Genomic DNA, 20,115 nt, shown 5'->3' on the forward strand with positions numbered 1-20,115 from the left:
AAAGCACAACCAACATTCAAAAGTAACCAAAGCATCAGCCAGAAAGGATTGGTACTAAGATGTGGTCTGTGGTCCCCACCTGCAGAACCCCTCCTTTATTGAGAGTGTCTTGATAATTTGTTGTGAATTCTGTGGCTGAATTCACTCCTGTGGTCACAAGTGGTACTGCAGCTTCTGGGCTTCCTCCCTCAGGTGTTCTGGTGAGCTCGTTGGCTGCCTTGTTATTTAACTCCACCTGATTCTGTCTTCCTTGCTCCTTGTCAATGTTCCAGTGTTGGATCTGAGCTTCTGGATCTTTCCTGTGGCCTGCTGCTCTGCTTAGATAAGTGCTTCTTTGCTTTTGTTGCTGTTTTTTCTGTCCAGCTTGTCTTTTCGTTTTTGCTGGAAGCTCTGAGACGCAAAGGGTGTACCGCCGTGCCGTTAGTTCGGCACGGTGGGTCTTTTTGCCCCCTTTGCGTGGTTTTTTGCTTTAGGGTTTTTTGTAGACTGCAAAGTTCTCTTTGCTATCCTCGCTCTATCTAGAATATCGGGCCTCACTTTGCTGAATCTATTTCATCCCTACGTTTTGTCTTTTCATCTTGCTAACAGTCATTATATGTGGGGGGCTGCCTTTTCCTTTGGGGTATTTCTCTGAGGCAAGTCAGGCTTGTATTTCTATCTTCAGGCTAGTCAGTTCCTCAGGCTGTGCCGAGTTGCATAGGTAGTGTCAGGCGCAATCCACAGCTGCCTTTAGTTGTGTTTAGGATAGGTTCAGGTATTGCGGTCTACAGAGATTCCACGTCTCAGAGCTCGTTCTATTGTTTTTGGGTTATTGTCAGATCACTGTATGTGCTCTGATTACTGCACACTGTGTTACTGGATTGCCTTCATAACAGTACAAGGAGCCAAACTAATGATTCTCAATAGAGGGAAAAAAGAAGTTCTGACATCATTTTTTTTTCTCAGCTCTGTGTTCAGTCTTTTTTTTCCCCTAGACATTAGGGTGCTTCAGGACACAGCTGTGGACATGGATATTCAGGCTCTGTGCTCTTCAATGGATAATCTCGTTATAAATGTACAAAAGATTCAAGATACTATTGATCAGAAATCTATGCTAGAACCAAGAATTCCTATTCCTGATTTGTTTTTTGGTGATAGAACTAAGTTTCTAAGCTTCAAAAATAATTGTAAGCTATTTCTGGCCTTGAAACCTCATTCTTCTGGTAATTCAGTTCAACAGTTTTTGATTATTATTTCTTTTTTGCGCAGCGACCCTCAGGACTGGGCATTTTCTCTTGCGCCAGGAGACCCTGCATTGAGTGGTGTCGATGCGTTTTTCCTGGCGCTCGGATTGCTGTACGATGAGCCTAATTCAGTGGATCAGGCTGAGAAAAATTTGCCGGCTTTGTGCCAGGGTCAGGATGATATAGAAGTATATTGTCAGAAATTTAGGAAGTGGTCAGTACTTACTCTGTGGAATGAATCTGCGCTGGCAGCTTTGTTCAGAAAGGGTCTCTCTGAGGCTCTTAAGGATGTCATGGTGGGTTTTCCTATGACTGCTGGTTTGAATGAGTCTATGTCTTTGGCCATTCAGATCGGTTGTCGCTTGCGCGAGCGTAAATCTGTGCACCATCTGGCGGTATTGTCTGAGATTAAACCTGAGCCTATGCAGTGCGATAGGACTATGACCAGAGTTGAACGGCAAGAACACAGACGTCTGAATGGGCTGTGTTTCTACTCTGGTGATTCCACTCATGCTATTTCTGATTGTCCTAAGCGCACTAAGCGGTTCGATAGGTCTGCCGTCATTGGTACTGTACAGTCCAAATTCCTTCTGTCCATTACCTTGATATGCTCTTTGTCATCGTATTCTGTCATGGCGTTTGTGGATTCAGGCGCTGCCCTGAATCTGATGGATTTGGATTATGCTAAACGTTGTGGGTTTTTCTTGGAGCCTTTGCGGTGTCCTATTCCGTTGAGAGGAATTGATGCTACACCTTTGGCCAAGAATAAACCTCAGTACTGGGCCCAGCTGACCATGTGCATGGCTCCTGCACATCAGGAAGTTATTCGCTTTCTGGTGCTACATAATCTGCATGATGTGGTCGTGTTGGGGTTGCCATGGCTACAAACCCATAATCCAGTATTGGATTGGAACTCTATGTCGGTATCCAGCTGGGGTTGTCAGGGGGTACATGGTGATGTTCCATTTTTGTCTATTTCGTCATCCACTCCTTCTGAGGTCCCAGAGTTCTTGTCTGATTATCAGGATGTATATGAAGAGCCCAAGTCCGATGCCCTACCTCCGCATAGGGATTGTGATTGTGCTATCAATTTGATTCCTGGTAGTAAATTCCCTAAAGGTCGTTTATTTAATTTATCCGTGCCTGAACACACCGCTATGCGCAGTTATGTGAAGGAATCCCTGGAGAAGGGACATATTCGCCCATCGTCATCACCACTGGGAGCAGGGTTCTTTTTTGTAGCCAAGAAGGATGGTTCGCTGAGACCGTGTATTGATTACCGCCTTCTTAATAAGATCACTGTTAAGTTTCAGTATCCCTTGCCATTGTTATCTGACTTGTTTGCTCGGATTAAGGGGGCTAGTTGGTTCACTAAGATAGATCTTCGTGGTGCGTATAATCTGGTGAGAATCAGGCAAGGAGATGAATGGAAAACGGCATTTAATACGCCCGAGGGTCATTTTGAGTATCTAGTGATGCCGTTCGGACATGCCAATGCTCCATCTGTTTTTCAGTCTTTTATGCATGACATCTTCCGTGAGTATCTGGATAAATTCCTGATTGTTTACTTGGATGACATTTTGATCTTCTCAGATGATTGGGAGTCTCATGTGAAGCAGGTCAGAATGGTTTTCCAGGTCCTGCGTGCTAATTCTTTGTTCGTGAAGGGATCAAAGTGTCTCTTCGGTGTGCAGAAAGTTTCATTTTTGGGGTTCATCTTTTCCCCTTCTACTATCGAGATGGATCCGGTTAAGGTCCAAGCCATCCAGGATTGGACTCAGCCGACATCTCTGAAAAGTCTGCAAAAGTTCCTGGGCTTTGCTAATTTTTATCGTCGCTTCATCTGTAATTTTTCTAGCATTGCCAAACCATTGACCGATTTGACTAAGAAGGGTGCTGATTTGGTTAATTGGTCTTCTGCTGCCGTGGAAGCTTTTCAGGAGTTGAAGCGTCGTTTTTGTTCTGCCCCTGTGTTGTGTCAACCAGATGTTTCTCTTCCGTTCCAGGTCGAGGTTGATGCTTCTGAGATTGGAGCAGGGGCGGTTTTGTCACAGAGAGGTTCTGGTTGCTCAGTGTTGAAACCATGTGCTTTCTTTTCCAGGAAGTTTTCTGCTGCTGAGCGTAATTATGATGTGGGCAACCGAGAGTTGCTGGCCATGAAGTGGGCATTCGAGGAGTGGCGTCATTGGCTTGAAGGAGCTAAGCATCGCGTGGTGGTATTGACTGATCATAAGAACCTTACTTATCTCGAGTCTGCCAAGCGCATGAATCCTAGACAGGCCCGTTGGTCGTTATTTTTTGCTCGCTTCGATTTTGTGATTTCGTACCTTCCGGGCTCTAAAAATGTGAAGGCGGATGCTCTGTCTAGGAGTTTTGTGCCCGACTCTCTGGGTTTATCTGAGCCGGCGAGTATCCTCAAGGAAGGAGTCATTGTGTCTGCCATCTCCCCTGATTTGCGGCGAGTGTTGCAAAAATTTCAGGCTAATAAACCTGATCGTTGTCCGGCCGAGAAACTGTTCGTCCCTGATAGGTGGACTAGTAAAGTTATCTCTGAACTTCATTGTTCGGTGTTGGCTGGTCATCCAGGAATCTTTGGTACCAGAGAGTTAGTGGCTAGATCCTTCTGGTGGCCATCTCTGTCACGGGATGTACGTACTTTTGTGCAGTCCTGTGGGATTTGTGCTAGGGCTAAGCCCTGCTGTTCACGTGCCAGTGGGTTGCTTTTGCCCTTGCTGGTCCCGAAGAGGCCTTGGACACATATTTCGATGGATTTCATTTCTGACCTTCCCGTTTCTCAAAAGATGTCAGTCATTTGGGTGGTCTGTGATCGCTTTTCTAAAATGGTCCATCTGGTGCCCTTGGTTAAATTGCCTTCCTCCTCTGATTTGGTGCCTTTGTTCTTCCAGCATGTGGTTCGTTTGCATGGCATTCCTGAGAATATTGTTTCTGACAGAGGTTCCCAGTTTGTTTCAAGGTTCTGGCGAGCCTTTTGTGGTAGGATGGGCATTGACCTATCTTTTTCCTCGGCTTTCCATCCTCAGACTTCTGTGGCTGAATTCACTCCTGTGGTCACAAGTGGTACTGCAGCTTCTGGGCTTCCTCCCTCAGGTGTTCTGGTGAGCTCGTTGGCTGCCTTGTTATTTAACTCCACCTGATTCTGTCTTCCTTGCTCCTTGTCAATGTTCCAGTGTTGGATCTGAGCTTCCGGATCTTTCCTGTGGCCTGCTGCTCTGCTTAGATAAGTGCTTCTTTGCTTTTGTTGCTGTTTTTTCTGTCCAGCTTGTCTTTTCGTTTTTGCTGGAAGCTCTGAGACGCAAAGGGTGTACCGCCGTGCCGTTAGTTCGGCACGGTGGGTCTTTTTGCCCCCTTTGCGTGGTTTTTTGCTTTAGGGTTTTTTGTAGACTGCAAAGTTCTCTTTGCTATCCTCGCTCTATCTAGAATATCGGGCCTCACTTTGCTGAATCTATTTCATCCCTACGTTTTGTCTTTTCATCTTGCTAACAGTCATTATATGTGGGGGGCTGCCTTTTCCTTTGGGGTATTTCTCTGAGGCAAGTCAGGCTTGTATTTCTATCTTCAGGCTAGTCAGTTCCTCAGGCTGTGCCGAGTTGCATAGGTAGTGTCAGGCGCAATCCACAGCTGCCTTTAGTTGTGTTTAGGATAGGTTCAGGTATTGCGGTCTATTATTATTATTATTATTATTTATTGTTATAGCGCCATTTGTTCCATGGCGCTTTACATGTGAGGAGGGGTATACATAATGAAAACAAGTACAATAATCTTAAACAATACAAGTCATAACTGGTACAGGAGGAATGAGGACCCTGCCCGCGAAGGCTCACAATCTACAAGGGATGGGTGAGAATACAGTAGGTGAGGGTAGATCTACAGAGATTCCACGTCTCAGAGCTCGTTCTATTTTTTTTGGGTTATTGTCAGATCACTGTATGTGCTCTGATTACTGCACACTGTGTTACTGGATTGCCTTCATAACAATAATTGCCAATAATTTACATCTGTTGTCTACTCTATTTGCACACCAGCATGTGAAATTGATTGTCAAACAGTGTTTCTTCCTAAAGGTACCGTCACACTCAGTGACGCTGCAGCGATATAGACAACGAGCCGATCGCTGCAGCGTCGCTGTTTAGGTCGCTGTAGAGATGTCAAACACAGCAGCTCCAGAACGATGCAGGAGCGATCCTGTGACGTAACGGCGAATCACTTATCATTGTAGCTGGTTGTTAGCTCCATGTAAAACATTGCTGGCATCGTTGCTTTTGCTGTCAAACATGACGATACACGCCGACCTGACGACCAAATAAAGTTCGGGACTTCTAGCTCCGACCAGCGATATCACAGCGGGATCCAGATCGCTGCTGCTTGTCAAACACAATGAGATCGCTATCCAGGACGCTGTAAACGTCACGGATCGTTGTCGTTCTCATTGTAAAGTTGCTGAGTGTGATGGTACCTTAAGTGGACAGTTCGATTTCACAGAGGTTTGATTTACTTGGAGTTATAATCTGTTGTTTAAGTGTTCCCTTTATTTTTTTTGAGCAGTGTGTATATATATATACACAGTATATATATATATATATATATATATATACACATACCAATTGTTTAAGTAAATACAGTAGACTAAGAGACTAATTTTTCACATACAATGAGATGATGTGAACTGTTGCATACCAGCTCCACCGTATGAGATAAAGTATACTCTCTTACCATATACACTGGAACCCTATGAATACTTTTGGCATATGTGCCAAGAGCTTTCCTTTTTATATCCTTTAATAAAACTATTCTTACAATATCATTCTTGTGTGACTATGACAAATTTAGGGAAATAATAAACTGTGATAATGCTTTTATTATGTAAAATATTACTTACAATTTACATTCTGCGTGTATTTATTTTTTTACAGCTTTTTCATCTCCGTAAACTACATTGGTTTAAATATGGCTAACTTAAATTCCTGCATTAATCCAATAGCACTTTACTTGGTCAGCACAAAGTATAAAAACTGCTTCAAGGTAAGTTCTTTTATATCACTTGTGTTAAAGGGAACCTGTCACCATTTTTTCTGATATAACCTACGGCCACCACCTTTCAGCTCCATGTGACTGTATTCTATAATGCTGCATATATGACTCCAATTCGCCCTGCAAGGCAGAAAAAGACCTTTTATTTTACTCACCTACAGGGCGTTCAAGTCCAATTGGAGTCACTGGTCTTGGTCCAGTGCTGTCCTCTTCCTTGCTTTGTGTGGATGACGCGTCCTATATCATCCACACAGTGTTCCCTTCCGCGCTTCTGCACAGTCGCACTTCTTTCTGCCCAGCTGAGGGCAGAACAAAGTACTGCAGCGTGTATGCGCCAGCACTTTTTTGACTTTTCCTGGCAGTAATTTGTTCTGCACTCAGGCGAGCTGAGAAAAGTGCGCTTGGGCAGAAGGGCGAAGGGGCACACTGTGTGGGTGATGTAGGATGCATCATGTACATAAAGCATAGACAGAGGGCGGCATCGCAAAAAGAGAGGAGGCGCAGTATGTAGACCAACTATGCCCATCAGACCTGACCGCCCAATTGGTGAGTATATAATAAAAGGTCTTTTTTTGCCTTGCAGCGTGAATTAAAGTTATATGTGCAGCATTATAGAATTGTAATCAGGTTGCGGGATGCAGTGACAGACAAGAGGCAGAGGAAGGGATAACAAGTTTAATAACAGGGGAATACTCCACGCAGGGAGGTAAAGGGTTAAACAGTATAAAGAGAAAATAATGCTGGGAGGTAAAGGGCTAAACAGGGGATTCAACAGTTTAGATGGCAAAGGATATTGTAAGTAGAAGAACGACGGTCCAGATAACGGCAGTTCATGTGAAGCACTTCTGTCAGGAGTTCCGCCAACTGTAACTCCTGCTGAGAACTCAATGGCACCGGCAATGGCTGGTGCAGAGTCTTTTCCAGAAAAGTCTTGTGGGCATCAATACCCCATCTTCTGGTGGCAGTGGTCAGTCTCCGGTAACTTACAGTGGGCCTAGTCCATAAATAGCCGTGGCTGACAAGGGTATGAGCCACAATACTGTACGAGCCCAATGTGGCTCTGCAACTATATTCCAGGTGAAGTCAGGCCACAAGTGTCAGGGCAAATATTCGCTATCAAATTCAGGGCGCAAGTGTCAGTCGAGTCTTGTATGTGGCACGTGCGCAGTACTCACGGACACTTAGTGTGTGGTGCCTTTCTCATGGTTGGCCACCAGGCACACACTGCATGTCCCTCTCGTGTAATGCTGATGCTCCCGGGACGGAGCACTTCTCTTCCTGGCTTCTGCTGTGCACACATGACTCTGCACACTCTGCAGCAGTCCCTCTCTCTGGATCGCTGCAGAGCACACTGCTTCCCTCAGCGCAGCAGTCCTTGTCCTTCTGGTCTACTGCAGCACGGACTGTCGCAGCGCCGGTACTCGGTGTGGGGACGGGGAGCCAAAAAAAATTATGTTTCAAAATGATGTAAAGGAGACATTTGGGAATTGTTACTTATTAACTATTTCGTGTGACATAACTCTCTGATTTAAGGGCATAAAAATGTAAAGTTTGAAAATTGCTAAATGTTTCCCAAATTTCCATTTTTTTTTTCATAAAATAACACAAGACATATCGAAACAAATTACCACTATGATGAAGTACAATATGTTTCAAAGAAACAATCTCAGAATCAGTGGTATCTATTCCAGTATTCCAGGGTTATTACTACATAAAGTGGCACTGGTCAGAATTGTAAAATTCTGCCTTCTCATGAAGGTGAAAACAGCCTTGGGGGTGAAGGGGTTAAGCACCGGATACTTTTGCTATGCCCTATGATACCTTGTATCTATCATGGCATTATACTGTGTAAGAGATCTGGGTGACATTTAGAAGGCCGGGTAGAGGGAAGAGTGCCAGGGAGGCTAGTCCTGATCTGGCACACCCCAATAAGTTTGCTAAGTTGGCAGATGAGGGGGGTGCCAGTACAGGGGTAGCACTGCTGCAGCCAGGCATGTCCTCTGAAAGCCGAAGGAGTGACTGCTCCAGTAAGGAGGGAAATAGGAGAGCAGGGCAGGCCAGAGAGGTGCTGGTAGTGGGGGACAGAAAGGGTAATCTGTCACAAAGACAGGGATCATCGAATGGAGTGCTGCCTACCTGGCACTTTAGTGCGACACGTCGATGATCGGGTGGACAGATTACTGGGAGGGGCTGGTGAGGACCAAGCAGTCACATTGGCACAAATGACAAGTTTAGAGGTAGGTGGAAGGTCCTTAAAGATGATTTCAGGGAATTAGGCTGCAAGCTGAATGCAAGGACCTCTAACGTGGTATTTTCTGAAATACTGCCTGTACCACGTGCCACGCCAGAGAGGCAATGGGAGATTAGGGAGATTAATAAGTGGCTCAAGAATTAATGTAGGAAGGAGGGGTTTGGGTTCCTGCACAACTGGGCCGACTTCTCAGTTGGCTACAGGTTCTACGCTAGGGACAGGCTGCATCTCAATGGGGAGGGTGCAGCTGTGCTGAGGGAGAAAATGGCTAGAAGGTTGGAGGAGTGTTTAAACTAGGGATTGGGGGAGGGTATTCATTTTATAGGAGGGGAAGATAGTGCAGATAGAGACCTGGGCACAAATAAGGAAGTTGGGGGTGGCGGTGGCATGGGGGGTGAGGTTGGATCAATTAATAATTTAAGAAAGAATAGAGGTGCAGAGAGATACATAAAATGTATGTATACTAATGCCAGAAGCCTTGCCAACAAAATGGAGGAATTAGAATTAATGGTGTTGGAGCATAATTATGACATGGTGGGGATATCTGAAACGTGGCTGGATGAGAGCCATGACTGGGCTGTTAACTTGCAGGGCTAAAGTCTGTTCAGAAATGTCCGAACGGATAAGCGAGGGGGAGGGGTGTGACTATATGTAAAATCATCCTTAAAACTCATCCTGCGTGATAATATAGGTGAATCTAATGAAAATGTAGAGTCCCTGTGGGTGGAGATAAGGGGAGGGGGAAAAATAATAAATTACTGATAGGGGTTTGTTATAAGTCTCCAAAAATAATTGAAGCAACGGAGAATATCCTCATAAAGCAAACAGATGAAGGTGTGACTCAAGGAGAAGTCATTATTATGGGGGACTTCAACTACCCTGAAATAGATTGGGGAACGGAAATCTGCAGTTCCAGCAAAGGTAATCGGTCTTTGACAATTACCTTTCACAATTGGTTCAGGACCCAACAAGAAGGTGGGCACTGCTAGACCTAATATTAAACAACAGGCCAGACCGCATATCAAATATAAGGGTTGGGGGTCACTTGGGGAATAGTGATCACAAAATAATAAGTTATCATGTATCCTTTAATAAGATGTGTAGTAGAGGGGTTACAAGGACACTAAACTTCAGGAGGGCAAATTTCCAACGGATGAGAGATCATCTTAGTGCAATTAACTGGGACGATATACTGAGACATAAAAATACACAAAGAAAATGGGAGACGTTTATTAGCATCCTGGATAGGACCTGTCCACAGTATATACCATATGGGAATAAACATACTAGACATAGGAGGAAACCAATATGGCTAAATAGAGCTGTAAGGGGTGCAATAAGTGACAAAAAGAAAGCATTTGGAGAATTAAAGGAAGTAGGTAGTAATAAGGCATTAAATAAATACAGAAAATTAAATACATTCTGTAAAAAGCAAATCAAGGCAGCAAAGATTGAGACAGAGAGACTCATTGCCAGAGAGAGTAAAAATAATTCCAAAATATTCTTTAACTATGTAAATAGTAAGAAACTAAAAAATGATAGTGTTGGCCCCCTTAAAAATAGTCTGGGTGAAATGGTGGATGAGGATGAGGAAAAAGCCAATATGCTAAATGACTTTTTTTCATCAGTATTTACACAAGAAAATTCCATGACAGACAATATGATCAGTGATAGCAAAAATTCCCCATTAAGTGTCACCTGCTTAACCCAGCAGGAAGTATGGCGGGGTCTAAAAATCACTAAAATTGACAAATCTCCGGGCCCGGATGGGATACAACCCTGAGTACTGCAGGAATTAAGTACAGTCATTGATAGACCATTATTTTTAATCTTTAAAGACTCCATAATAACAGGGTCTGTAACACAGGACTATATTTAAGTAAATAGGGCAGCACACTGCAGCGCCAAAACATGCAAACTTGAAAACACAAAATTTGAACTGCATTACTGCACTGAAAATATGAAAAATGAGAGCTTTTAGCGCATAAAAATGGCCAATTTTATGTGTACCTCGTAGCCACGATAAGGCATCTCTCTTATACGAGGCCCTACGCTTGACCTACCTCTCTGAGAATAAACGTCTCCATCTGAATGGGTACATGTGAAACCTCTCCTTGGACTCAAATTCTCTCTCACTGTGGAGGGGTATTGGACCTATTATAATTAAAACACCTGAAGCTAGGAGGCGGGGAGTGCACGATCAGAAGGCTAGAGAATACATTTCAAAAAACCTGATCTGCACATCCAAACATAGACACAGTGTGAACAGGTGCTGAACCCAGAGTCGCCAACTCGTATATATTTAAGTAAATAGGGCAGCACACTGCAGCGCCAAAACATGCAAACTTGAAAACACAAAATTTGAACTGCATTACTGCACTGAAAATATGAAAAATGAGAGCTTTTAGCGCATAAAAATGGCCAATTTTATGTGTACCTCGTAGCCACGATAAGGCATCTCTCTTATACGAGGCCCTACGCTTGACCTACCTCTCTGAGAATAAACGTCTCCATCTGAATGGGTACATGTGAAACCTCTCCTTGGACTCAAATTCTCTCTCACTGTGGAGGGGTATTGGACCTATTATAATTAAAACACCTGAAGCTAGGAGGCGGGGAGTGCACGATCAGAAGGCTAGAGAATACATTTCAAAAAACCTGATCTGCACATCCAAACATAGACACAGTGTGAACAGGTGCTGAACCCAGAGTCGCCAACTCGTATATATTTAAGTAAATAGGGCAGCACACTGCAGCGCCAAAACATGCAAACTTGAAAACACAAAATTTGAACTGCATTACTGCACTGAAAATATGAAAAATGAGAGCTTTTAGCGCATAAAAATGGCCAATTTTATGTGTACCTCGTAGCCACGATAAGGCATCTCTCCTATACGAGGCCCTACGCTTGACCTACCTCTCTGAGAATAAACGTCTCCATCTGAATGGGTACATGTGAAACCTCTCCTTGGACTCAAATTCTCTCTCACTGTGGAGGGGTATTGGACCTATTATAATTAAAACACCTGAAGCTAGGAGGCGGGGAGTGCACGATCAGAAGGCTAGAGAATACATTTCAAAAAACCTGATCTGCACATCCAAACATAGACACAGTGTGAACAGGTGCTGAACCCAGAGTCGCCAACTCGTATATATTTAAGTAAATAGGGCAGCACACTGCAGCGCCAAAACATGCAAACTTGAAAACACAAAATTTGAACTGCATTACTGCACTGAAAATATGAAAAATGAGAGCTTTTAGCGCATAAAAATGGCCAATTTTATGTGTACCTCGTAGCCACGATAAGGCATCTCTCTTATACGAGGCCCTACGCTTGACCTACCTCTCTGAGAATAAACGTCTCCATCTGAATGGGTACATGTGAAACCTCTCCTTGGACTCAAATTCTCTCTCACTGTGGAGGGGTATTGGACCTATTATAATTAAAACACCTGAAGCTAGGAGGCGGGAAGTGCACGATCAGAAGGCTAGAGAATACATTTCACGTTTATTCTCAGAGAGGTAGGTCAAGCGTAGGGCCTCGTATAAGAGAGATGCCTTATCGTGGCTACGAGGTACACATAAAATTGGCCATTTTTATGCGCTAAAAGCTCTCATTTTTCATATTTTCAGTGCAGTAATGCAGTTCAAATTTTGTGTTTTCAAGTTTGCATGTTTTGGCGCTGCAGTGTGCTGCCCTATTTACTTAAATATATACGAGTTGGCGACTCTGGGTTCAGCACCTGTTCACACTGTGTCTATGTTTGGATGTGCAGATCAGGTTTTTTGAAATGTATTCTCTAGCCTTCTGATCGTGCACTCCCCGCCTCCTAGCTTCAGGTGTTTTAATTATAATAGGTCCAATACCCCTCCACAGTGAGAGAGAATTTGAGTCCAAGGAGAGGTTTCACATGTACCCATTCAGATGGAGACGTTTATTCTCAGAGAGGTAGGTCAAGCGTAGGGCCTCGTATAAGAGAGATGCCTTATCGTGGCTACGAGGTACACATAAAATTGGCCATTTTTATGCGCTAAAAGCTCTCATTTTTCATATTTTCAGTGCAGTAATGCAGTTCAAATTTTGTGTTTTCAAGTTTGCATGTTTTGGCGCTGCAGTGTGCTGCCCTATTTACTTAAATATATACGAGTTGGCGACTCTGGGTTCAGCACCTGTTCACACTGTGTCTATGTTTGGATGTGCAGATCAGGTTTTTTGAAATGTATTCTCTAGCCTTCTGATCGTGCACTCCCTGCCTCCTAGCTTCAGGTGTTTTAATTATAATAGGTCCAATACCCCTCCACAGTGAGAGAGAATTTGAGTCCAAGGAGAGGTTTCACATGTACCCATTCAGATGGAGACGTTTATTCTCAGAGAGGTAGGTCAAGCGTAGGACCTCGTATAAGAGAGATGCCTTATCGTGGCTACCAGGTACACATAAAATTGGCCATTTTTATGCGCTAAAAGCTCTCATTTTTCATATTTTCAGTGCAGTAATGCAGTTCAAATTTTGTGTTTTCAAGTTTGCATGTTTTGGCGCTGCAGTGTGCTGCCCTATTTACTTAAATATATACGAGTTGGCGACTCTGGGTTCAGCACCTGTTCACACTGTGTCTATGTTTGGATGTGCAGATCAGGTTTTTTGAAATGTATTCTCTAGCCTTCTGATCATGCACTCCCCGCCTCCTAGCTTCAGGTGTTTTAATTATAATAGGTCCAATACCCCTCCACAGTGAGAGAGAATTTGAGTCCAAGGAGAGGTTTCACATGTACCCATTCAGATGGAGACGTTTATTCTCAGAGAGGTAGGTCAAGCGTAGGGCCTCGTATAAGAGAGATGCCTTATCGTGGCTACGAGGTACACATAAAATTGGCCATTTTTATGCGCTAAAAGCTCTCATTTTTCATATTTTCAGTGCAGTAATGCAGTTCAAATTTTGTGTTTTCAAGTTTGCATGTTTTGGCGCTGCAGTGTGCTGCCCTATTTACTTAAATATATACGAGTTGGTGACTCTGGGTTCAGCACCTGTTCACACTGTGTCTATGTTTGGATGTGCAGATCAGGTTTTTTGAAATGTATTCTCTAGCCTTCTGATCGTGCACTCCCCGCCTCCTAGCTTCAGGTGTTTTAATTATAATAGGTCCAATACCCCTCCACAGTGAGAGAGAATTTGAGTCCAAGGAGAGGTTTCACATGTACCCATTCAGATGGAGACGTTTATTCTCAGAGAGGTAGGTCAAGCGTAGGGCCTCGTATAAGAGAGATGCCTTATCGTGGCTACGAGGTACACATAAAATTGGCCATTTTTATGCGCTAAAAGCTCTCATTTTTCATATTTTCAGTGCAGTAATGCAGTTCAAATTTTGTGTTTTCAAGTTTGCATGTTTTGGCGCTGCAGTGTGCTGCCCTATTTACTTAAATATATACGAGTTGGCGACTCTGGGTTCAGCACCTGTTCACACTGTGTCTATGTTTGGATGTGCAGATCAGGTTTTTTGAAATGTATTCTCTAGCCTTCTGATCGTGCACTCCCCGCCTCCTAGCTTCAGGTGTTTTAATTATAATAGGTCCAATACCCCTCCACAGTGAGAGAGAATTTGAGTCCAAGGAGAGGTTTCACATGTACCCATTCAGATGGAGACGTTTATTCTCAGAGAGGTAGGTCAAGCGTAGGGCCTCGTATAAGAGAGATGCCTTATCGTGGCTACGAGGTACACATAAAATTGGCCATTTTTATGCGCTAAAAGCTCTCATTTTTCATATTTTCAGTGCAGTAATGCAGTTCAAATTTTGTGTTTTCAAGTTTGCATGTTTTGGCGCTGCAGTGTGCTGCCCTATTTACTTAAATATATACGAGTTGGCGACTCTGGGTTCAGCACCTGTTCACACTGTGTCTATGTTTGGATGTGCAGATCAGGTTTTTTGAAATGTATTCTCTAGCCTTCTGATCGTGCACTCCCTGCCTCCTAGCTTCAGGTGTTTTAATTATAATAGGTCCAATACCCCTCCACAGTGAGAGAGAATTTGAGTCCAAGGAGAGGTTTCACATGTACCCATTCAGATGGAGACGTTTATTCTCAGAGAGGTAGGTCAAGCGTAGGACCTCGTATAAGAGAGATGCCTTATCGTGGCTACCAGGTACACATAAAATTGGCCATTTTTATGCGCTAAAAGCTCTCATTTTTCATATTTTCAGTGCAGTAATGCAGTTCAAATTTTGTGTTTTCAAGTTTGCATGTTTTGGCGCTGCAGTGTGCTGCCCTATTTACTTAAATATATACGAGTTGGCGACTCTGGGTTCAGCACCTGTTCACACTGTGTCTATGTTTGGATGTGCAGATCAGGTTTTTTGAAATGTATTCTCTAGCCTTCTGATCGTGCACTCCCCGCCTCCTAGCTTCAGGTGTTTTAATTATAATAGGTCCAATACCCCTCCACAGTGAGAGAGAATTTGAGTCCAAGGAGATGTTTCACATGTACCCATTCAGATGGAGACGTTTATTCTCAGAGAGGTAGGTCAAGCGTAGGGCCTCGTATAAGAGAGATGCCTTATCGTGGCTACGAGGTACACATAAAATTGGCCATTTTTATGCGCTAAAAGCTCTCATTTTTCATATTTTCAGTGCAGTAATGCAGTTCAAATTTTGTGTTTTCAAGTTTGCATGTTTTGGCGCTGCAGTGTGCTGCCCTATTTACTTAAATATATACGAGTTGGCGACTCTGGGTTCAGCACCTGTTCACACTGTGTCTATGTTTGGATGTGCAGATCAGGTTTTTTGAAATGTAACACAGGACTGGCGTATAGCAAATGTGGTGCCAATATTCAAAAAGGGGACAAAAACTGAACTCGGAAATTATAGGCCAGAAAGCTTAACCTCTACTGTGGGTAAAATCCTGGAGGGCATTCTAAGGGATGCTATGCTGGAGTATCTGAAGAGGAATAACCTCATGACCCAATACCAACATGGGTTTACTAGGGACGGTTCCTGTCAGACTAATTTGATCAATTTCTATGAAGAGGTTAGTTTCGGACTGGACCAAGGGAACCCAGTGGACGTAGTGTATATGGACTTTTCAAAAGCTTTTGATACGGTGCCACACAAAAGGTTGATACATAAAATGAGAATAATGGGGATAGGGGAAAATATGTGTAAGTGGGTTAAGAGCTGGCTCAGGGATAGGAAACAAAGGGTGGAGCACACTCGGACTGGGTCGTGGTTAGCAGTGGGGTACCACGGGGGTCAGTATTGGGCCCTCTTCTTTTTAACATATTTATTAATGATCTTCTAGGGGGCATAAGAGTGGAATTTCAATATTTGCAGATGACACTAAACTCTGCAGGGTAATCAATACAGAGGAGGACAATTTTATATTACAGGATGATTTATGTAAAGTAGAAGCTTGGGCTGATAAATGGCAAATGAGCTTTAATGGGGATAAATGTAAGGTCATGCACTTGGGTAGAAGTAGACCTGGGAGTATGGGTGGATAACAAACTCACATTTAGTGGCCAGCGTCAGGCAGCTGCTACAAAAGCAAATCAAATAATGGGATGCATTAAAAGATGCATAGATGCTCATGAGGAGAACATAATTTTACCTCTATACAAGTCACTAGTTCGACCACACTTAGAATACTGTGTACAGTTCTGGTCTCCGGTGTATAAGAACGACATAGCTGAACTAGAGCGGGTGCAGAGAAGAGCGACCAAGGTTATTAGAGGACTGGGGGGTCTGCAATACCAAGATAGGTTATTACACTTGGGGCTATTTAGTTTGGAAAAATGAAGGCTAAGGGGTGATCTTATGTTAATGTATAAATATATGAGGGGACAGTACAAAGACCTTTCTGAAGTCTTCCTTCAACCTTATTAACTATGTTACTATCTTAGATATATATACAAACCTGTTTTAGTATTTTTACTTTTTCTTTTTTTATTCCAGTCATGTTTATGCTGTTGGTGTCAACCCAAAGATTTAACAAATTTGGAAAATAAACAGTCATGTATCAAGTTCAAAGGACACGATCACGCATATGAGACAATCCACCAAGCAAATAAAGCTATTCTACATGAAACGGAAGACATAACAATGTGATTTTGATATAGTGACTGAAATTCACCAACAAAATATGCAAAAGAGTAAAAAGCCCACTATAAACAAGCAAGAAACAACTTAAGGGTTGCATCAGCAATAAAGAAAAGACACTTTCATATTCTATCTAGGTTTAATAATGCTGATGTGAAAAAAGTTTTATGGGAGTTTGTCACCACAAATGTACACATCTAACTAACCCAGAAGAGGCATCATCACTGATGACATTGCTCAAATACAGCTGTGTATCAATGTCAGCTGCAGGGAGAAAGTGATGTGTATTCTCCCCTGCACATGGACAGTCATCACACAACTGAGGTTTATCCTCAGACAACACTGGCACTTGGCAACCCAACAATATAAATTAACATAGGAATGGCAGTGGATGGAAAAAGGCACTGAGGCATTTGGCCACACCAAGGGTGCACTGAACACCTGTATTTACATATTACAATAAAGTTGTTCTTTGAGGCAACCGAGAAACAGACTGAAAAACACAAAGAATGAATTTAATTGTTGCTACATCTCCTACGAGGCTATGTGGTTAGTTTGAAGTGTAAATTTGGAGTTATAGAATTATTTTAATCATGAAGAACTGTCAAGTACGGTGGTCTACAAAAATGTTCAAGATCAGATTATTATTATTTTTTTTTTTTTACAGATGATATGTTGTTTAATATACTTTATTGTAATATTCCCATACAATTCATACAATCATATATTGCCATGAAGTCCTATTTGATAAAACCAAAACAGTCAGCATGTACAATGAAGACTTTGTGAAATATCAGAGTTAGAGAAAAATTGTTTCTGTTACTTACATTATTGATAGACATTTTACAGTTGAGACAGAAATGGAGTCAATCTAAAGATAGTATTTCATTTTTTGTTATAAATCATCCGTAAGGATTAAGCCCAAACATTACATTTTTAGAGACACCCCCCAGGTTCCAGTTATACAGGTGTCTTTTTATGTGGCACTGGAATCTTAGAGTTCCCCCAGTCACTATAGTAAAGGGCAGCTGCTCAAATGCTACCTTGTAGTGTTCAACTATTGTTTTAATTTGTACTTAGTGAATAATCTCCCAATATGTTTATCAAGAGGCTGGAAAAAGGCTTCTTACATGTAATCATTTGAATTGACAACATATAACCAGGTAAGGCTATGTTTACACCTGTGTTGGAGGCTGCTTTCAGAGTCAGATTCAGACAAGAATACAGGATGTCATGGCAGAACCTAGATGGAGCATATTATAGTCAATGAAACCCCATGATGTCCCAATGTCTGGGATGCAACAGTTCTATAATTCTATTATTGAATGCAGGCATACACAGAGCCTAATGTATAGTCAGGTAACTTTATTTTATTTATTAAAACAATAACTTTAAACTCTAGAACAGTATTAACAGCTACACTGCTCAGTACTGCTCTATAATGTCTTCCAGGGCATTGCTGCATTTGTCTGTGTGCTACATAGAGTCAGGAGAGCAGAAATCTCTGTTTCTGTATTCTATGTATGGGATATATCATTATAGCCATTCTTCACCCACTAGATCAAAATTCGAGATAACGCATGCAAAACTGGTGAAAAATACAGGATGCAAGTCCTATAATGGCCAGATTTAGTACTTAAAGGGTTGGTCTCACACCTAATATGTATTGTCTAATAACTATTATTACACTTTATCCACTTTTGCAATTTGCTTTATTACACTTTTTATCACCATACACTTTTACCTATCTATCTAATCCTTAAATATGTTTTTTTTTACTGTACTTCCTGTGTTGTTTCATTTGAGAGTGAGTCTCAAACGTGACCTTGCACTCACTTCCTCCAGTGTCCTGCACTCACTTCCTCCAGCGTCCAACACTCCTCCTGGAACAGGACATCCCGGGAGCAGCATTAGTGCAACTCACCGCTTCTATTTTTGCCCCCCTGATGACGTCTTCTTTCAGTAAGAAGCTATGACGGCCGCAGAGATAAAAGCAGAGTGCAGATGCTGCTCTCACATCTGCCACAGCGTCCATCACTCAGGATCCAGATGTCTTCAGAGGGGCAGCAATGAATTAAACTAGTAACTGCAGCACTGTCCCGTGATTTCCTGCTCCAAGAGGAGCGAGTGCAGCTCCAGCCTCCTGTTTCATGCTTGAGACTCCTCTCAAACAAAATATCACGGGAAGTACAGTAAAAAAAAACACATTTAGGGATTAGGTAGATAGGGAGAAGTATTATGTAATAAATCAAATTACACAAGTGGTTAGGGTGTAAAGATAGAACGTTACAGTAGAAGATACATTTTAGGTACCGGACCACCCCTTTAACCTCTTGTGTCTACACATAACCGCCTATTTTAAAATGTCACCTGAAATGAAAGGTACCCTTTAAATATAAATCTTTCTTTGGATGTTCACGTATGTTGTTTAATATGAGCAGCATAAGGGTCAGCTAAGAAACATCTGTAAACGCGTCTGATATATTTACCTACTGGAGTTCTGTATAGTCCTATGTAGCTGCAAAGGACCAATCAGTACTGAGAAAAGGCAACAAACTGCAGATCATAACAGTGTCACATCCAAAAAGGCATGATAACACAGAACTGCTCTACCTTTTACTCCCGACCTTGGAAATCTTTGCAGCACCTCAAACAATCACTATGTGGGACATAACAGATATGCACAAAATGTATACAATATATACAGCAGAGTGCGAGACTGCTAGAATTTTATTAGTACACTGCAAAATTGTATGCATGAATATTGGTGTAAATATGTCAAAATATGGACATTGGATGCTGTGGTTATTTATAACCACTACTTTTAATAGCATCTTATATCCTCATTTACAGTATATTTATCTGACATCAGTAGCATATTCAATTAAATATATTGTCTTTCTACCATAGAAGCACAGATTAAAGCTTTCAATTCTTAGCATTGGCCCTGATAACTAAATTATATGTGTTAGAGATGAGCACAAGATTATTTATATGTTATGAAACAAATTAAAGTCTTAATTTGTAGCAATTAGAGGTTCAATACCCGAGCAAGGGACTAAGCAGGTGTGTAATATTTTTGTGTAACAACTATAATATGGATTTTCTATCTGTTTAGAAGCATTTTATATTCAGAAACGGGTAAATACAAAACTATGATGTTATTTTTCCAAATAAAAAAATATTATGTATTGAAAAAAAAGCATTCAGATAAGGGAATCAAATATATGTCCTTATATAAAAGTTTTATGACACAGTATATGCAATTTTATTAAAATGACCAATAAAGCTATTTTAGTTATTGTTTGTGTTCCTTTTGTAATTCCTTTGCATTATGGTAAAATACACAGAATTTGTGGGCATTATATCATATGCTGCTAAGTATAGCATGTACTGATTGAATCATAAACATGGCCAATAGTTCAAAATATTTGGATACACCTATCTAAAACAAAAACAGTTTTCGGTAAAGTTTAAGAGCACTTTTCAATATACTGAGATAGCA

At 42.0% G+C, this 20,115-nt stretch overlaps 1 protein-coding gene across 1 annotated transcript in view; it reads left to right on the forward strand.

The window, feature by feature from the left end:
• Positions 1 to 19,912, forward strand: part of EDNRB (endothelin receptor type B) — a 93,869-nt gene extending 73,957 nt beyond the window's left edge. The window contains exons 7-8 of the mRNA XM_069758070.1: positions 6,155 to 6,263; positions 16,467 to 19,912. Of these exons, the coding sequence (XP_069614171.1) occupies positions 6,155 to 6,263; positions 16,467 to 16,619 (262 nt within the window). The 3' untranslated portion in view covers positions 16,620 to 19,912. The remainder of the gene's footprint in view (positions 1 to 6,154; positions 6,264 to 16,466) is intronic.
• Positions 19,913 to 20,115: the final 203 nt, after the last annotated feature.

The sequence above is a fragment of the Ranitomeya imitator genome, chromosome 3 (genome assembly GCF_032444005.1).
Source record: "Ranitomeya imitator isolate aRanImi1 chromosome 3, aRanImi1.pri, whole genome shotgun sequence".
Lineage (NCBI taxonomy): Eukaryota > Metazoa > Chordata > Amphibia > Anura > Dendrobatidae > Ranitomeya > Ranitomeya imitator.